The sequence below is a fragment of the Esox lucius genome, chromosome 21 (genome assembly GCF_011004845.1).
Source record: "Esox lucius isolate fEsoLuc1 chromosome 21, fEsoLuc1.pri, whole genome shotgun sequence".
NCBI lineage: Eukaryota > Metazoa > Chordata > Actinopteri > Esociformes > Esocidae > Esox > Esox lucius.
In genome coordinates, this window is record NC_047589.1 from 29,549,546 (window position 1) to 29,566,285 (window position 16,740).

A 16,740-nucleotide genomic window follows, 5' to 3' on the forward strand; every position below is an offset into this window, starting at 1 on the left:
TCCCTCCCCCAGCCCCCTACTGAAGCACAGTGTAGCATAGCTGTATCATCACTCCCTCCCCCAGCCCCCTACTGAAGCACAGTGTAGCATAGCTGTATCATCACTCCCTCCCCCAGCCCCCTACTGAAGCACAGTGTAGCATAGCTGTATCATCACTCCCTCCCCCAGCCCCCTACTGGAGCACAGTGTAGCATAGCTGTATCATCACTCCCTCCCCCAGCCCCCTACTGAAGCACAGTGTAGCATAGCTGTATCATCACTCCCTCCCCCAGCCCCCTACTGGAGCACAGTGTAGCATAGCTGTATCATCACTCCCTCCCCCAGCCCCCTACTGATGCACAGTGTAGCGTAGCTGTATCATCACTCCCTCCCCCAGCCCCCTACTGATGCACAGTGTAGCGTAGCTGTATCATCACTCCCTCCCCCAGCCCCCTACTGATGCACAGTGTAGCATAGCTGTATCATCACTCCCTCCCCCAGCCCCCTACTGATGCACAGTGTAGCATAGCTGTATCATCACTCCCTCCCCCAGCCCCCTACTGGAGCACAGTGTAGCATAGCTGTATCATCACTCCCTCCCCCAGCCCCCTACTGAAGCACAGTGTAGCATAGCTGTATCATCACTCCCTCCCCCAGCCCCCTACTGAAGCACAGTGTAGCGTAGCTGCTTGAAATAGGGGTCAGGGTATGTGGAAAACACAACATTACTGACTAAATGTCTGATGACAAATGATGGTGTTAAAGAACAGACCTCTTGCCTTAAGGAGGGAGTTTTAACACCTGCTTGATGAGGGGGGGAGCGAGAGGGAGACACAGATATTTAAAGAAAAGAGAGGATAGAGAGAGAAAGGGGGGAGTGAGAACCAAGAGAGACGGAGAGATTGTCAAGAGACCCCCCAAACCAAGCCTATGGGAGGTTTGCTAGAAAGGAAACATTTAGAAATGTTTGAGATTTGATACACCATCAATATGCCCAGTTGGCTTTAAACATGTATATTATCCCAGGAATGTATAAATAACATATAATTAATTGTGAAAAAATAAATAATGAAATGTACAGCATCTATCATTGTAATTAATTGTAATTCATAGTTTTATATACTTCAGTGTTGACCTGTGGTTTTGTTTCCACTTGCCCCTGTGATCTATCACTTCTTTAGAGCCTTGCAGTCTGGGAATATTCTCTCTTCCCTCTCTCTCTTCCCTCTCTCTCTCTTTTTCCTCTTTCTATGTCTCTCGCTCTTTCTTTCCCTACTCGTCTTCTCTGTTGTGTGAATTGATGTGAAGCCAGAGAGAGGGCTGGTACCTGTGCTTTGTTTGGCGTGGCTGTTTGAATTCCGTGACTGTTGAGGCACAGATTGTGGATTGGAATGAAGTGGGTCTGAAGAACTGCTCTTTGTTTCCACATCCTGTTACTGACCCTGGAGGTAATCATTCACCCACCTCCACGCCTCCGAACCTCCCCCTCCCCACCTTGCCCCCCAGCCAGGGCCACCTGTTGGTGGGAACAGAGAAAGAGAGTCGTGGGGGTCACAGTGATGGACCTCCCTTCCCACACACACACACACACATACACACACAGCCATCCTGTCAGTGGAGCAGATAGGGGGGGATGACAGAGGCTGCCATGTGGAGGTAGAGAACCTGCAAACCTCAGGTGGGCCTTCTTCACATGGAATTACCTTGTGGGGCCAGAAGGAATGTTTGCTCTCTTTTTCTGTCCCTGTGTCTGTCTCTCTCTTTGTGATGATGGCTATTAGCTAGCGCTAATCACACCCCAGCTTTGTCATTTAGTCAGGTCCCACTGACCACATCTCACCTGAAGAGAGTGGAAAAACCGGAGAGAAAATAGCAGGATTGTTGTCAATGAAGGCAGCCAGGCATAAAATATTTACCTACCAGGTCTATAGAAGAAAAAAGGGAACATTTAGATAGTGAACAGCTTTGTGCAGCTCCTCTCTCTCTGTTCCATGTTCTCTCTTTCATTCTCACCTTCTCGTCCTCTGTCAGTCTGTCTCTCCTGTCCTCTCTGGAATACAGGAAGACCCAGTCACTCTCTGATTGGTTCATGACAGACGGTCGCCACAGGAACAAAGAGCCCTCTGATACCCGTCCTCCGCTACAATGAAAAGGTTTCAGCAGGGCAGGACAGAGAAGAAGAGAGAGAGAGTTTGGGATCTTAGGAAGATGGAAACAGTGATCCATAGATATTTTGTTCTTGCTCCACACGGTTGCTTCCTCTCTTCATCTCTTCCTATCCTCCTCTTTTCTTGACCTCCGCTTTTCTTCTCCTCTCCTCCTTTCTGCCTCTCTTCCTCTTTCTTTTTTCCTCTCCTCCCCTCCTACTTTCTTCCTCAACCTCTTTCTCTCCTCTGTCTTCAGTTTCTCGGTTGTCTACTCCCCCTGTCAGATGGACGGATTCATGAAAAAGAAAAGACAAGTAGGACTGATGAATTAAACAGAAAGACAAAGTGTTTGCATAAGAAGTAATTACCAGTGAATTGTAGTGGGTGGAGGGTCCTGTCTGCTTCCCAAATACACCCCTATCCCCTACGCCGCTCCCTGTTTCTGACCCCAACCATAGGGCTCTGGTCAAAAGGAGCACGTTATGTAAGCGATAGGATGCCATTTATGACACGGGCCTGGTCTGGTCGTACAGTAGGACCATCTGGAGACGGTTAGGGGTGATTGTAGGGTTAGCAAGGAGTTCTGCTTGGTGAGGGGAGAACAGTAATGTACAGGGAAGAGAGGACGGAGGGGGACTGAAAGGATGAGGGGGGTGCCATGGGAGGGAAGAGAGAGCGGTGGAATGAAAGTGAGAGGAGGACAGAGTGGGAATATGTGTGCTGAGTTCAAGGAGCTGTTTGATTGTCGGGCTGGGCAGACCGTGATTGTGGAATATGTCATTTAAAGGGCATCAGGGACTTGAGGCATTTCCGTTATGTCACCAGTCAGTCAGTCAGTCAAGCCAGTCAGTCAGTCAGTCAGTAAAGCCAGTCAGTCAGTCAGTAAAGCCAGTCAGTAAATCCAGTCAGTCAGTAAAGCCAGCCAGTCAGTCAGTCAGTAAGTCAGTAAATCCAGTCAGTCAGTAAAGCCAGTCAGTCAGTCAGTCAGTAAATTCAGCCAGTCAGTCAGTAAAGCCAGTCAGTCAGTCACTTAGCTAACCCAACTCTACTCCAGCTCCTGAGCCTAGGCGGTGTTTATGAGGCCTTAACAAGTAGCTCCCAAATGGCTCCCTGCGTCCTACGAAGTGAACTTATCTTGATGAGAACCAGTGTGCTGTGCCAAGGGCCGTTTGTGAGGATGCCCAGCCATAGTTACTGTAAGAGCCACAGCAGAATAGCTGGGCAGGCTGGCCAGGGCCCTAATGGTGGGAGACTCTGCACTCCTCTGCACTCCTCTGGCCCCCTCAGCCTTTCTTCCTTGGGGTCCAGGGTCCAGCCAGCCATGGGCCCCACTGGAACACAACTGTTAATTGTGTCGTAATTCCTGCCGAATTAAAAGGCCTGTATAAACACAGAGTGATTCCCCACAGCAGGCTGGAAAAGAGAGGGAGTGTGGACACACACAGCACACACACTCACACAGACTTACACACACTTACAGGGACCAAAAACACCAGCTGGGTTTTGTCTGGCATGGCAAAGAGTGGTCTCTCACACAGTTATTGTGTGTGTGTGTGTGTGGGGGGGGGGGTTCTGTTCCAACACATGCCACATAGAGGCGTAATGTTTATTCTGTTTCATTATTCAACAGAACTCGCTGTGTGTCCCTGCGTGAGGCAAGATAACACGTTCAAATATGCTTCAGAGCAGATCCTGTTCTGTTTCAGACATCATACCAACATCTGTTACACCTAACTCATTGAATATATGGGATTTTTAGAACTTGTGTTTTAAAATGTGTCTCTGTGTGTGCAAATGGGTGAGTGTGGACGTGATAATGGAGCTGTCAGATATCACTTCTGATTCATGCTGCTAAACAAACGTGGTGCCAGACTCGTTGTTTAACATGGTGTGTGCATGTATGCGTGTGTGTGTGTGTGTGTGTGTGTGTGTATGTGTGTGTGTAGAGAGAGAGAAGGATGTAGAGGGAAAGACAGAAAGAGGAGATGGAGAGGGAAACCCTAATGAAGCCTGCTTAGTGCTCAGAAGGGATTCTTTGACCGTCTTGTACCCAACCAATACCATGGAGATTAATTCTTTTAATTTCCTGTCACCATTTAAATCAATGAGTTTGTTGGTGCATAAAGGCTTCATAGCACCACTGAAGAAGTAGCTGCCAGGTTTGTGTGTGTGGTGTGTGTGTGTGTGGTTGATCAGCAGGTTATTGGTAGATAGAAGAGGCGTAATGGAGGCAATAGAAGCATTTCTGTGATTTCTACAATGAATAGAGTCTGAATAGAGGCTGCTGAGGAGGTCAACCCGGTGCTATGTTCTCCTGAACAAACTGATAAACCCCAGTACAGGTTAGCATTTGGTGGAGAGTAAAGGTCATTGCTGTCTTTCCTTAGTAATTTAGTCGTTGTTTGTTATTTTAACATTTTCATTTCACTAAATGGGACTTCATAGTATTTGTCCAAATTGTGCTAGTAAACAAATCATGGCAACAATGTCTGGATGAACGTAATACGGATGTAATAGTTGTGCAGAACAATTGTTGCTCATCAAAACTATTAGAAACATGAACATACACACACAATCACACACACACAGAGTGACCGTCTGGAAACCCATTAAGCACTCAACACTAGGAGGTCCCACAGTCCGTTTTTTACCAACACAACTCTCTCTCTCCATGTGAGGTCACTTTAACCCATATCCCTCCACCCCCTTGCCCCCCCCCCACCCCTTATCGGGGGTGCTGAGCCCCAGAGAGGAGAAGAAGAGGTCAAGAGGTCAAAGTCTTTTCCTCTTTGGATGTGGGACTCTCAGGGAGAGAGCTTGGCTGAGAATGGCAGCATTAGCCCAGGGTTCGGGGGTCAACATTTTAATTCTCTTACAGAGCAGCTGTTTTGAGTTTCTCCTCACGTCTCCGTCTCCTCCTCCTCCTTTTCTCCTCTCCTCCCTTTCCCCACAAATCCAGGGAGATGAAAAATTTGTTCAGATGGGAACCAGTAAAATAAAAGGGGTTTACGGTCCAAAGCCCATACCCTAGCCCGGCTCCAGCATTAGGCAGGAATGCAGTAACGTCAGCATTTGTTCAGACGGATTTAAAACAAGGAAGTCCTTTCTCTTTTTGGATGTCCTAACACATGCCGGAAAGTTAATTAAAAAGCTTTAAAATAGCTGGAAAGGGTTTTTCGTTCTATAAACCCTAAGGAATTTAAACTCTCGCCTATCCTAAATTTTTACATCCAGGAGAAATGGTTTAATAAAAACTTCAAATAGGTGAGGACTTTTTCACAGTGTAGTTACAAAACCACATTTAGACTGCTTTAAATCCCCTGCAGGAATCAGGTCTTTAAGTATTCGCAGATCAAATGCATGGTGTTATCCCTCTTAGATTAAAGGCTACAAAAACAATTAGAGAAAAATAAACAGTGTAATCAGACTCGTACAACTGAAGCATCAATCACTCAAATGATTCCTTGATTAGATTTGTCATCTTGCTTCTCCTAAGAAAAAACTGAAAGTCAATCAATTTTTCTGTGTTTCCCATAACAGGTCAGACCGTAATAAGAAGTGAGCCCCCCATGTGCACAGAGTGTTGATCAGGGCGGGAGGGGGACAAGGGGGCTGTCAATGGAAAACCTGTAACAGATTTTCAGTCTGCCTTTCCCATCGAGAGACAGAGACACATAGAGAGATGTGGGAGGGAGGGAGAGGGTGAGAGAGAGGGGGAGAGAGAGAGAGAGAGAGAGGGAGAGAGAGTGGGTGCGCTGCCCCCAGGGCTGTGTTGGTGTGTGGTGCAGGCAGCAATCAGAGGTCATCATTTCATTGGTAGTTACCATCAGGTTCAATTTCTGTAGTAGGTCACATTTAGCAGGACGTCTGGATTGTGTTACTGCAGGGCGGCTGAATCAGAGGGAGCTGCTGAATCTCTGAGTCGCTCCAAGACGGGCCAGGCCCTAAAGGGGAGCTGCTGAATCTCTGAGTCGCTCCAAGACGGGCCAGGCCCTGAAGGGGAGCAGAAACACACACAGGAACACACAGCTCTCTGAGCATTACATGTTGACAAGGCCTGTTATCGGGAAAAATACGCTGAAATGTCGTTGTCATTGCAAAACAACTTGAAATATCACCTCATGAATTATTTCGCTCATGGGGACGAATGGGGATGAACCCTCAGACACACACTCTCACCCACAGACTCACACGCTCACCCACAGACACACACTCTCACCCACAGACATACACTCTCACCCACAGACACACACTCTCACCCACAGACATACACGCTCACCCACAGACACACACTCTCACCCACAGACACACACGCTCACCCACAGACACACACGCTCACCCACAGACACACACGCTCACCCACAGACACACACGCTCACCCACAGACACACACTCTCACCCTCAGACACACACGCTCACCCACAGAGACACTCACGCACTGTTGAAAACACAGACAGACGGTATCAAAGGACAGCTTCATTCTTCTTATACTCTCTATATTGTCCTGAAATCAGAATTGAGTCTTCCTGAATAAAAATATAAATAATGAATTAACTGAGACATCTTCCAGGAAAAACAATGAATGGACTAAAACATCTTCCAGATAAAATAATGAATGAATGAGTATGTATGGAATATTGCCTGTCATCACCACAAGAGTTATATAAAACAATATGTAAAAAATGGACTTGCCCCCAAATAGAATTGTTCATAAATATCCAATCAGTGTTCTCAGACATGACTAATCAACTGCCCTGTGGAGAGTGTTTAGATCTGGGCATCAGATTTTAATTAGTTCTGTCTGATGGATGACTCACTCACACACACCTACACACCCACACACATACACACTAAAATACACACTTGGTCCAGACTAACACACGCACACAAATTGGAGACCCCCCTAGTGGTCAGAAGCCGTGCAGCCAGAAGAGGGCTACGTTCCAAAAGGCTCCCTATTCCATAGGGCACTAGATAGAGAAAAGGACACTATATAGGGAATAGGACACTATATAAAGAACAGCATACTATGTAGGGACTAGGGAGTCATTTGGGAAGGGGTGTTGAGGTTTATTTTTGTTAGGATGAAGCAGGTGGGGGCTCTGTGGAGGAAACTAAGGGAAGACTTATTAGAAGGGTGAAGAAAAAAGGAGAGAGGGATTTGAAGGGCGGAAAGCGAGAGAGAGAGAGAGAAAGATTTATATCAGGATGAATTCCTCAGTGAATAAAAATACAAACTTGGAATATCGGAACTGCCTTGGTTTACACATACGCAGAGTTTAACTTAGAGTTCCCAGAAGTACAATATATAACATTCCCCTCCAAACGTTTTTCAAACATATTCGTTGATTGTTTTACCAAGTTGACAATGCATGGCTTGGTCCTAGCGGGAGTGTGTCTGAACTCTGCTCATCTCATTGGTGTTCCAGGAGTGTGACCAGGTCCACATCGATGACGTTTCGTCCGATGACAATGGACAGGATCTCAGGTAGCTACAGCTTTAACCTTTTGGGCTGGGAGAGGTTTGACCACCTCTGTTTCAAACTCCTCACAGGGTTTGCCTGGCACTCTAAAACGGATCCTGTTTGGAATTCCCTCTATTTTTACCTGCATCAGCAATGGAGCTGTTCCATCTAACCATTCTCCTGCTATGTTCCTTCCTCTTTCTCCGTTCCCCCCCCCACCCTCCAGCACGTATAATTTTGGCTCGGATGGGTTCCACGCTGCAGCCACCAGTGCCAACCTGTGCCTGGCCACTGGGGTCAGGGGAGGGGTGGACTGGATGAGAAAACTGGCCTTCCGCTACAGACGAGTAAAAGAAATCTACACCACCTACAAAAACAACGTTGGAGGTAACCCTTTATTACACACACACTGCATCACCAAGGCAACTGTGCAGACATGGAAGGTGTGTGTGCATGCTTTTCAGCCTGCCCTTGTATGTCTATACCTTGGTGTGTCTGTATCTTGATGTGTGTCTGTATCCTGGTGTGTCTGTATCTTGGTGTGTCTGTATCTTGGTGTGTCTGTATCTCGATGTGTCTGTATCTTGGTGTGTCTGCATCTCGATGTGTGTCTGTATCTTGGTGTGTCTGTATCTTGGTGTGTCTGTATCTTGGTGTGTCTGCATCTCGATGTGAGTCTGTATCTTGGTGTGTCTGCATCTCGATGTGAGTCTGTATCTTGGTGTGTCTGTATCTTGGTGTGTCTGTATCTTGGTGTGTCTGGATCTCGATGTGTGTCTGTATCTTGGTGTGTGTCTGCATCTCGGTGTGTCTGCATCTCGGTGTGTCTGCATCTCGGTGTGTCTGTATCTTGGTGTGTCTGTATCTTGGTGTGTCTGCATCTCGATGTGTGTCTGTATCTTGGTGTGTCTGTATTTCGGGTGTCTGTATCTTGGTGTGTCTGTATTTCGGGTGTCTGTATCTTGGTGTGTCTGTATTTCGGGTGTCTGTATCTTGGTGTGTCTGTATCTCGATGTGTGTCTATCTCGATGTGTGTCTGTATCTTGGTGTGTCTGTATCTCGATGTGTGTCTGTATCTTGGTGTGTCTGTATCTCGATGTGTGTCTGTATCTTGGTGTGTCTGTATCTCGATGTGTGTCTGTATCTTGGTGTGTCTGTATTTCGGGTGTCTGTATCTTGGTGTGTCTGTATTTCGGGTGTCTGTATCTTGGTGTGTCTGTATGTTGGTGTGTCTGTAACTCGGTGTGTGTCTGTATCTCAGTGCATGTCTGTATCCCGTTGTGTCTGTACCTCTGAAAGCCCACATGCCCCAGCTCTTTGTCGGTCAGGTAAATGTTCTGAAATGTTGGAGGTATTTGGACGTTCCTCCAACCTAAACATTGTCTCTCGTCTCGTAGGTCTGCTGGGTCCAGCCAAAAGAGAAGCCTGGTTGCAATTGCGAGCAGAAATTGAAGCCTTGACTGATTCCTGGTTAACACTGGCACTGAAAGCACTCACATTAATCCACTCAAGGTATGACAGACACACACACACACACACACACACACACATTAATCCACTGAAAGTATGATACACACACATGAATCCACTCATGGTAGGACACACACACACATGAATCCACTCATGGTAGGACACACACACACATGAATCCACTCATGGTAGGACACACACACACTAATCCGGTCATGGTAGGACACACACACACACTAATCCGGTCATGGTAGGACACACACACACACTAATCCGGTCATGGTAGGACACACACACACACTAATCCGGTCATGGTAGGACACACACACACTAATCCAGTCATGGTAGGACACACACACACTAATCCGGTCATGGTAGGACACACACACACACTAATCCGGTCATGGTAGGACACACACACACACTAATCCGGTCATGGTAGGACACACACACACACTAATCCGGTCATGGTAGGACACACACACACACTAATCCGGTCATGGTAGGACACACACACTAATCCGGTCATGGTAGGACACACACACACACTAATCCGGTCATGGTAGGACACACACACACACTAATCCGGTCATGGTAGGACACACACACTAATCCGGTCATGGTAGGACACATACACACACTAATCCGGTCATGGTAGGACACATACACACACTACTCCGGTCATGGTAGGACACACACACACACACTAATCCGGTCATGGTAGGACACACACACACACTAATCCGGTCATGGTAGGACACACACACACTAATCCAGTCATGGTAGGACACACACACACACACACACACACTAATCCGGTCATGGTAGGACACACACACTACTCCGGTCATGGTAGGACACACACACACACTAATCCGGTCATGGTAGGACACACACACACACTAATCCGGTCATGGTAGGACACACACACACACTAATCCGGTCATGGTAGGACACACACACACACTAATCCGGTCATGGTAGGACACACACACACACTAATCCGGTCATGGTAGGACACACACACTAATCCAGTCACGGTAGGAAATGCCACCCGGTAGATGTCTACCTAGTCCTAGAGTGCCGTACCACACATGTAGAACTCCTCAAAGAATTTATATTCCATAACAAAATGTAACAAAAAAAAATACTAGGACCCCTCTAGTATTTATCGTACCATCTGTCTTCCATTGATTTAAAGTGATAGCTGAGACGGCCCACAAAAACCCTCTGAAAATCCTCTATACAAAGAACAGAAAACTAGTGTTCCAAATTCTAACCTATTCCCTGTAGTCCACCTGAGTTATGGTCAACAACCTTTACTGTATAGGGGATAGTGTGACATTTGTAACACACTTCACTGATAAAGGCTTTGTCTGGACCTGAACAAAGAAAGACATAATGGTTGTCATTGAATGGATCTAGATGACCAATGGGAAGCTAGTGTCTCTCTTTGTTTATCCTGTTCTTCCTCCCTACAGGAGATTCATGTCATCATCACTTTCCTTCTCTCATCCCACTCCTGTCATCTGTCACTCTTGCAGGTCGAACTGTGTGAATATTCTGGTCACCACCACACAGCTAATACCAGCCCTGGCTAAAGTCTTGCTGTATGGGCTGGGAATAGTCTTTCCTATTGAGAATATTTATAGTGCTACCAAAATAGGTAAATATGCTGCACCCATCTTTGCGTCTTTCTGTCTGTGTGTTTCTCTCCTTCTGTTGTCTACTGGTATGTTTCTTTCTCTGTCTGTCTATCTCTGTCTGTTGGTTTGTCTGTTGTTTTTGTCTGTCTCTTGTTCTGTTGGCCTTTTTCTGTTAGTCTCTCTCTCTTTATATCTGTCCATCTGTCTGTTTGTCTCTGTATCTGTCTGTCCCAGTATGGGTGAACCATACAAATGAATGTGGTGTGTGTAAACATGGTGACAGGGTCAGGTGATTGGTCTGTTGGGATAATAGGGCCAGGTGATTGGTCTGTTGGGATAATGGGGCCAGGTGATTGGTCTGTTGGGATTATGGGGACAGGTGATTGGTCTGTTGGGATTATAGGGCCAGGTGATTTGTCTAATGGGATTATGGGGCCAGGTGATTGGTCTGTTGGGATTATGGGGACAGGTGATTCGTCTTTTGGGATTATGGGGACAGGTGATTCGTCTTTTGGGATTATGGGGACAGGTGATTCGTCTTTTGGGATTATGCGGCCAGTTGATTGGTCTGTTGGGATTATGGGGCCAGTTGATTGGTTTGAGTCATAGAGTTGGGAAGAATCTACTCTCTCTCTCTTTCACACACTATTTCTCTGAGAACTCGGTAACAAGCGATGCTGGTCAGAGGCCATTTGTCCGTAGGTTGTAAGAGGAGAATGACACACTTAATGCTTCTCACATTGTCTTTATCTGCAGACGTGGTCTTATCAATCCTCTGGCTCAGGTGTTTGCACAGTAAAAGGATGGTAAAGCGTGTTTTTAAAGGGCACTATACTTATGTCTTTATGGTACCGTAATATGGACCAGCCATGAGGTTCCCTGTAAAGTCAATAGAGTAACATTTAGGACACAGACCTGGTCTGTGTGTTGTTATAAGGACACGTGTTTTAAAGCCAACATACTGGGGACAGCAGTACAGGACCTGTCACTGGGATATGTTGTGTTAGTAGGCCACTCACCGGCACAATCTCAGACTGACAAGCTGATTAACTCTGTCTGTCTCTGACCAGCCTGTCTGTCTGTCTCTGAGCAGCCTGTCTGTCTGTCTCTGAGCAGCCTGTCTGTCTGTCTCTGACCAGCCTGTCTGTCTGTCTCTGACCAGCCTGTCTGTCTGTCTCTGACCAGCCTGTCTGTCTGTCTCTGACCAGTCTGTCTGTCTCAGATCAGTCTGTCTGTTTGTTTCTTACCAGTCTGTCTGTTTGTTTCTGACCAGTCTGTCTGTCTGTCTCTGTTCTGTCTGTTTGTCTCTGACCTGTCTGCATGGTTGTTTGTCTGTATCCTGTCTGTCTGTTTGTCTCTGACCTGTCTGCCTGTTTCCAGGGAAGGAAAGCTGTTTTGAGAGGGTGATTCAGAGGTTTGGGAGGAAGGTGGTCTACGTGGTGGTCGGAGATGGAGTGGAAGAAGAACAAGGCTCAAAAAAGGTATGAGAGAAATAATCCTAGATATACAATACATAGAATTGATGCAGTACAACAGAAAGAGTCTTCATAGAACTCCAATTTACCTTTTATTTAAGAGTGTTTCTGTAAATATATTACAAATTAAATTTTAACATAGATCAGTCAGGAACTTACTTAAAATTATATTGCATTTGTATTTTATCTCTTTGTTTCATATTGTTTGTATCAAATCAAAGGTTGATTAACTAGAATGATAGTTTGGGGGGGAAAAATGTTTTTATGAGAAACAGACAACAATTGGAACAAAACAACATTGTAAACATCAACAATATTCATTTCTAATATAACATTCACAACGTCTTTATCCTTTTGAAACATGTGTGTGAGTAATGTTTACTTACAATTTCTGATTACTTTCTTCCACTTATGTTAGTCATTATTTATTTTATCTTTCTTATTTTCCACTTGCTTTGGCAAAGCACAGATTAATTCCCAAGCCAGAAAAACCTTTTATACTGAGTGAGACAGACAGGTGGAGGGGAGAGAGGGAGGGAGGGAGAGGAGGGATAGGAGGGTGGGAGGGAGAGGAGGGAGGGAGAGGAGGGAGGGAGGGGGGAGAGGGAGGAGGGAGGTGGGAGAGGGTGGGAGGGAGGGAGGGAGGGAGGGAGGATGAAGAGAGATGTAATAATGATATAATCCCTCAGCAGAGTGAATGTCTGTAATGCCAGACAGATCCTTCCAGACACATTTACAGGAGAACCCATATAGAACACGCATTCAAATGCTTTAAATCTTCTTAATGAAATGAGTATATTTATTGCAATGACAAACCTGTTAAAAAGACAACACGCTTCTCTATCACACTATGTCCTTCTCTCTCTGAAGATCAGTTAGGTGGTGGGTCTGTCCTGAGGGTTTTGTGTTTGTCTTTTTGGTCAAGTTAGGATATCGACCCTACAAAAAACAAATATGTTATTAGCTGATGAACCACACACACACGAACACACACACCCCTGCTCAAAGGACCTAGCTCTCTTTTTAGCTGTCTTAAAGAAAAAACAATATAATGGAAAGGTGGAAAAGATGGAGAGAGAGAGTGAGAGAGAGAGAGAGAGAGAGAGAAAGATTAAAGAGGGACAGATTGACCTGAAAACTTGCAGTTCAAACTTTCCGCTTTTTTACGTTGAGATTGACACGCAGTCTGACCCTAAAACAAAACGAATATGGTGAAAAAAAGAGCATATTTTTCTGTAAGTGTCTGAGGTGGGAGTGATGAGAGAGGGTATGTTACCCCCATCCAAACAGACCCAGCGCCTCGGCAAACCACCCACTAAAAGGTTTCTGTGCACACATCAGAGAGGACGATGAAATAACACAACAGTTCCACCAGTCAGACTCCACAGATCAGACGTCACACTCCGTCGAGCTGCACAAGCAAGGTCCAACTCCAGCCTGTCCTCCCCCAGCCCACAGCCTGTCCTCCCACAGCCCACAGCCTGTCCTCCCCCAGCCCACTTGTCAGAAAAATAATTCCTGAATCGCCAAAACAGCCGGGCCTCTAGACAGTAATTACCAATGCCAGATAGAGAGAGACACGGAAACACTGAGAAGGAACAGTGAGAGAGAGAAAGGAGAAAGGGATAGAGGAGGGAGGAAGAGATACCATCTCCTCGCTTTTAACCTTAAAAGCAAAGACAATTTACAAAGCAAAAAGCAAAGAGCTTTTTAAGGGTCACTGGAAGCCATCCTAAGCGTAACGTATGCCTGGGAGAGAGGAGGCTCCCCTTTGATAAGGCAGAGGTAATGGATTAAAGAAAGACGGGGGGGGGGGTCAAGGATATGGAAGAAAGAAAGGTAAGGCAGAGGGAGGAGAGTATGGGACAGGGAGAGAGGGAGGGACTGTACCTGACAAGACCCCTTCATTCTTTACGACTCATGTTTCTCCCGTTTTCCTGACCTCTGCATGGGGACAATGTCTTATTAGAGCGGAGACATCTAACATTCAAGTTAAGCAATGTTTGTTTTTTTATTCTTAAGTTCAAAGGACATTTAGAGTGCGCCAGTTGGACAGACTGTTGCTAGGTTAGTGTGGAGCAGAGTTAGGACAGCCACAGTCTGTTACTACTCTAAAGAGGTCTTAGTGATTGTACCGTTCTGGTGTCCGTCGTCTGTTCCAAATGCCACCCTATTCCTGATTTTGTGCACTACTTTTAAACACGACTCACGTGGGCTGAATAGGGTGCCATTTGGGGCAGACCCAGGAAGGAGCTGAGCTGTCCGAGATGTAAGACTTTGTTTTGGATTATTTTCTCCTGTAGAGAGAGCTGCTGAGGACGGCTTTTCTTCCCTATGAATATTATTGTACAGTTTTTCATTGCAATATATATTTTTTCCGGTTGTAATGCCATCCCTATTCCATTCCAGCCCCTCTATTAATTAGACAGTGAGGTACAGGAGTCAATGCTCATGAAAACAGCCACAAGTTAGCTGCCGTAAAGCAGAGGACCAGACAACCCATTTACCTGTGACTCCAACTAGAACAGTAACAAGTTATGTGATGTCATAGCTGTGATATTCTGTTTGATATACCACATCTTTCAGCCAATCAGCATTCAGGATTCTTACCACCCGGTTTATAACTAGTAAATATTAACCTTTCGTGTGCTGTGAGCATTTCTTGAATCTGGGGCCAAGAATTCAAAGTATTCAAATGTATTTCCTTGTTATTGAAACTGTGATTGCACGTTGGGTAATACTTCAGACAGGAAGCACCAAGTATTCCTTTGAACCATGTATTAGAGAACAAGCAGAATAATTGAGTTTGCTGACTGACTTCTATAGTCCGCCATGTTTAGATGATGAACCTGAGACTGTGATTGAAGCGGTCCCTACATCAGCTGACCTGGCTGAGCCAATGCCCACTCGGGTTCCCTGACCGAACTGGCATGTTAGCAATAGATTTTCTTCCCCAGTCGGGTTTTGGAGGTTGCTGAATGTAACGGTGGTGTTTCATCCGCGCAGCACAACATGCCCTTCTGGAGGATCTCCAGCCACTCTGACCTGATGGCCCTACACCACGCTCTGGATCTGGAGTACCTGTAGCTGCCGCCGGGCTCTGGGACCTCCCGACTCCCACAGGCCTCACCACTCTGGACCAGGAGGAGCACTGCAGGGCCCACTTCCCGGGTCTCACCTGCTGGTCCCCCCACCCGGGTCACACCTGCTGGCCCCCCCCCCACACCCCCACCTGGGTCACACCTGCTGGTCCCCACGTCCGCAACGATGGTGACTACCTACGAGGCCGTTCATGCTCAGCTCCGTCCACACCTCCACCCTGCGTCCTTTCAACCCTCGCTACCGTCCCTCTGGCTCCACGGCCCGGTTCTCACTCCCTCCAGGCCAGAACCGGGCCCTCCTGGCATCTCCTTCCAGCCCCCCACCCCCCCTCTTGCCCTTCACTAGAGAAAAATGAAAGGAGAGGGGGAAAAAACTTTTTTGAACAGAAGACAGTGTAGACATTACAGCGACACGCCGGCACCAGGCTGACGCGCGGCCACATCTCGTCTTAACCCGACACCTTTTTTTCTGTTTGGAGAAGAGGAGGGACAGTGTGAATAATTTACGGCGTTGCAGCTGCTCGCCCTGGTTACTGTGAACTGGCTGCAGGCCTCAGAAGCCATCAGTGTTTAATGACCCATCTGTCTGTCCATCTGTGCCGCCCTCCCGGTCCCTACGCTGGCTGCTGTGGTCCAGACAACAGCGCTGCCGACCGACACTGAAGCCTGGAGTTGGTGGGGCTGGCCTGGGCACAGAGCTTAGAGAGAGGACCTCAAACCACCACAAACACCCCAGACTGGTGGTCACATCCCACTCTAAGCCTCACTCCTTCTGTCTGCCTGCCTGTCTGTCTCTCTCTCTCTCTCTCTCTCTGTCCATCTCTTTCACTGTCTGTCTCTCTCTCTCTCTGTCCATCTCTCCCACTGTCTGTCTGTCTCTCTCTCTCTGTCCATCTCTTTCACTGTCTGTCTCTCTCTCTCTCTCTGTCCATCTCTCCCACTGTCTGTCTGTCTCTCTCTCTCTCTGTCCATCTCTCCCACTGTCTGTCTGTCTCTGCCTCTCTCTGCTCAGTGCGAAGACAGACGGGCCATGTTGTTCTAAGTCACCCGTCCTCTGGTGTTTTTCCTGGTGTGGGTCCTCTGCCCGGGAGTCCCGTTCTTCTTATTTATGAGCAGAGACAGTGTGACTGACACTGTCCCTAAAGGAAGGAACCTCCATTTAAAAAGACTGTTTCACGTTTCAAAGTTATTTTATTCCCACATCTCCCACACAGTCTACCACAGCCAGACAAATGAAATACAACTAAAAACCTAGGGAAGGCATAAAACAAAAAGTGGTTTTCTAATAATTTAAAGAAAATTAAGAAACTTTATTTACAACGACGCTCAGACAATCGTGTACAGAGGAAGTTTTTGTGTGTGTAAATTTGTAATCACTGGACGATTCCTTCATGTAATAATCGTTTAATAGGTACATGCTCTTGGTGAAAGGCTTTTTCACTGAAGTCAGAAAGCAT

At 46.6% G+C, this 16,740-nt stretch overlaps 1 protein-coding gene across 20 annotated transcripts in view; it reads left to right on the plus strand.

The window, feature by feature from the left end:
- Window positions 1–16,128, plus strand: part of eya1 (EYA transcriptional coactivator and phosphatase 1) — a 101,275-nt gene extending 85,147 nt beyond the window's left edge. For all 20 annotated transcript variants that reach the window (XM_020042004.3, XM_020042002.3, XM_020042010.3 and 17 more), the window contains 6 exons: window positions 7,556–7,614; window positions 7,818–7,978; window positions 8,989–9,103; window positions 10,606–10,727; window positions 12,088–12,188; window positions 15,189–16,128. In XM_020042004.3, coding sequence (XP_019897563.1) covers window positions 7,556–7,614; window positions 7,818–7,978; window positions 8,989–9,103; window positions 10,606–10,727; window positions 12,088–12,188; window positions 15,189–15,269 — 639 coding nt within the window. In that variant the 3' untranslated portion in view covers window positions 15,270–16,128. The remainder of the gene's footprint in view (window positions 1–7,555; window positions 7,615–7,817; window positions 7,979–8,988; window positions 9,104–10,605; window positions 10,728–12,087; window positions 12,189–15,188) is intronic.
- Window positions 16,129–16,740: the final 612 nt, after the last annotated feature.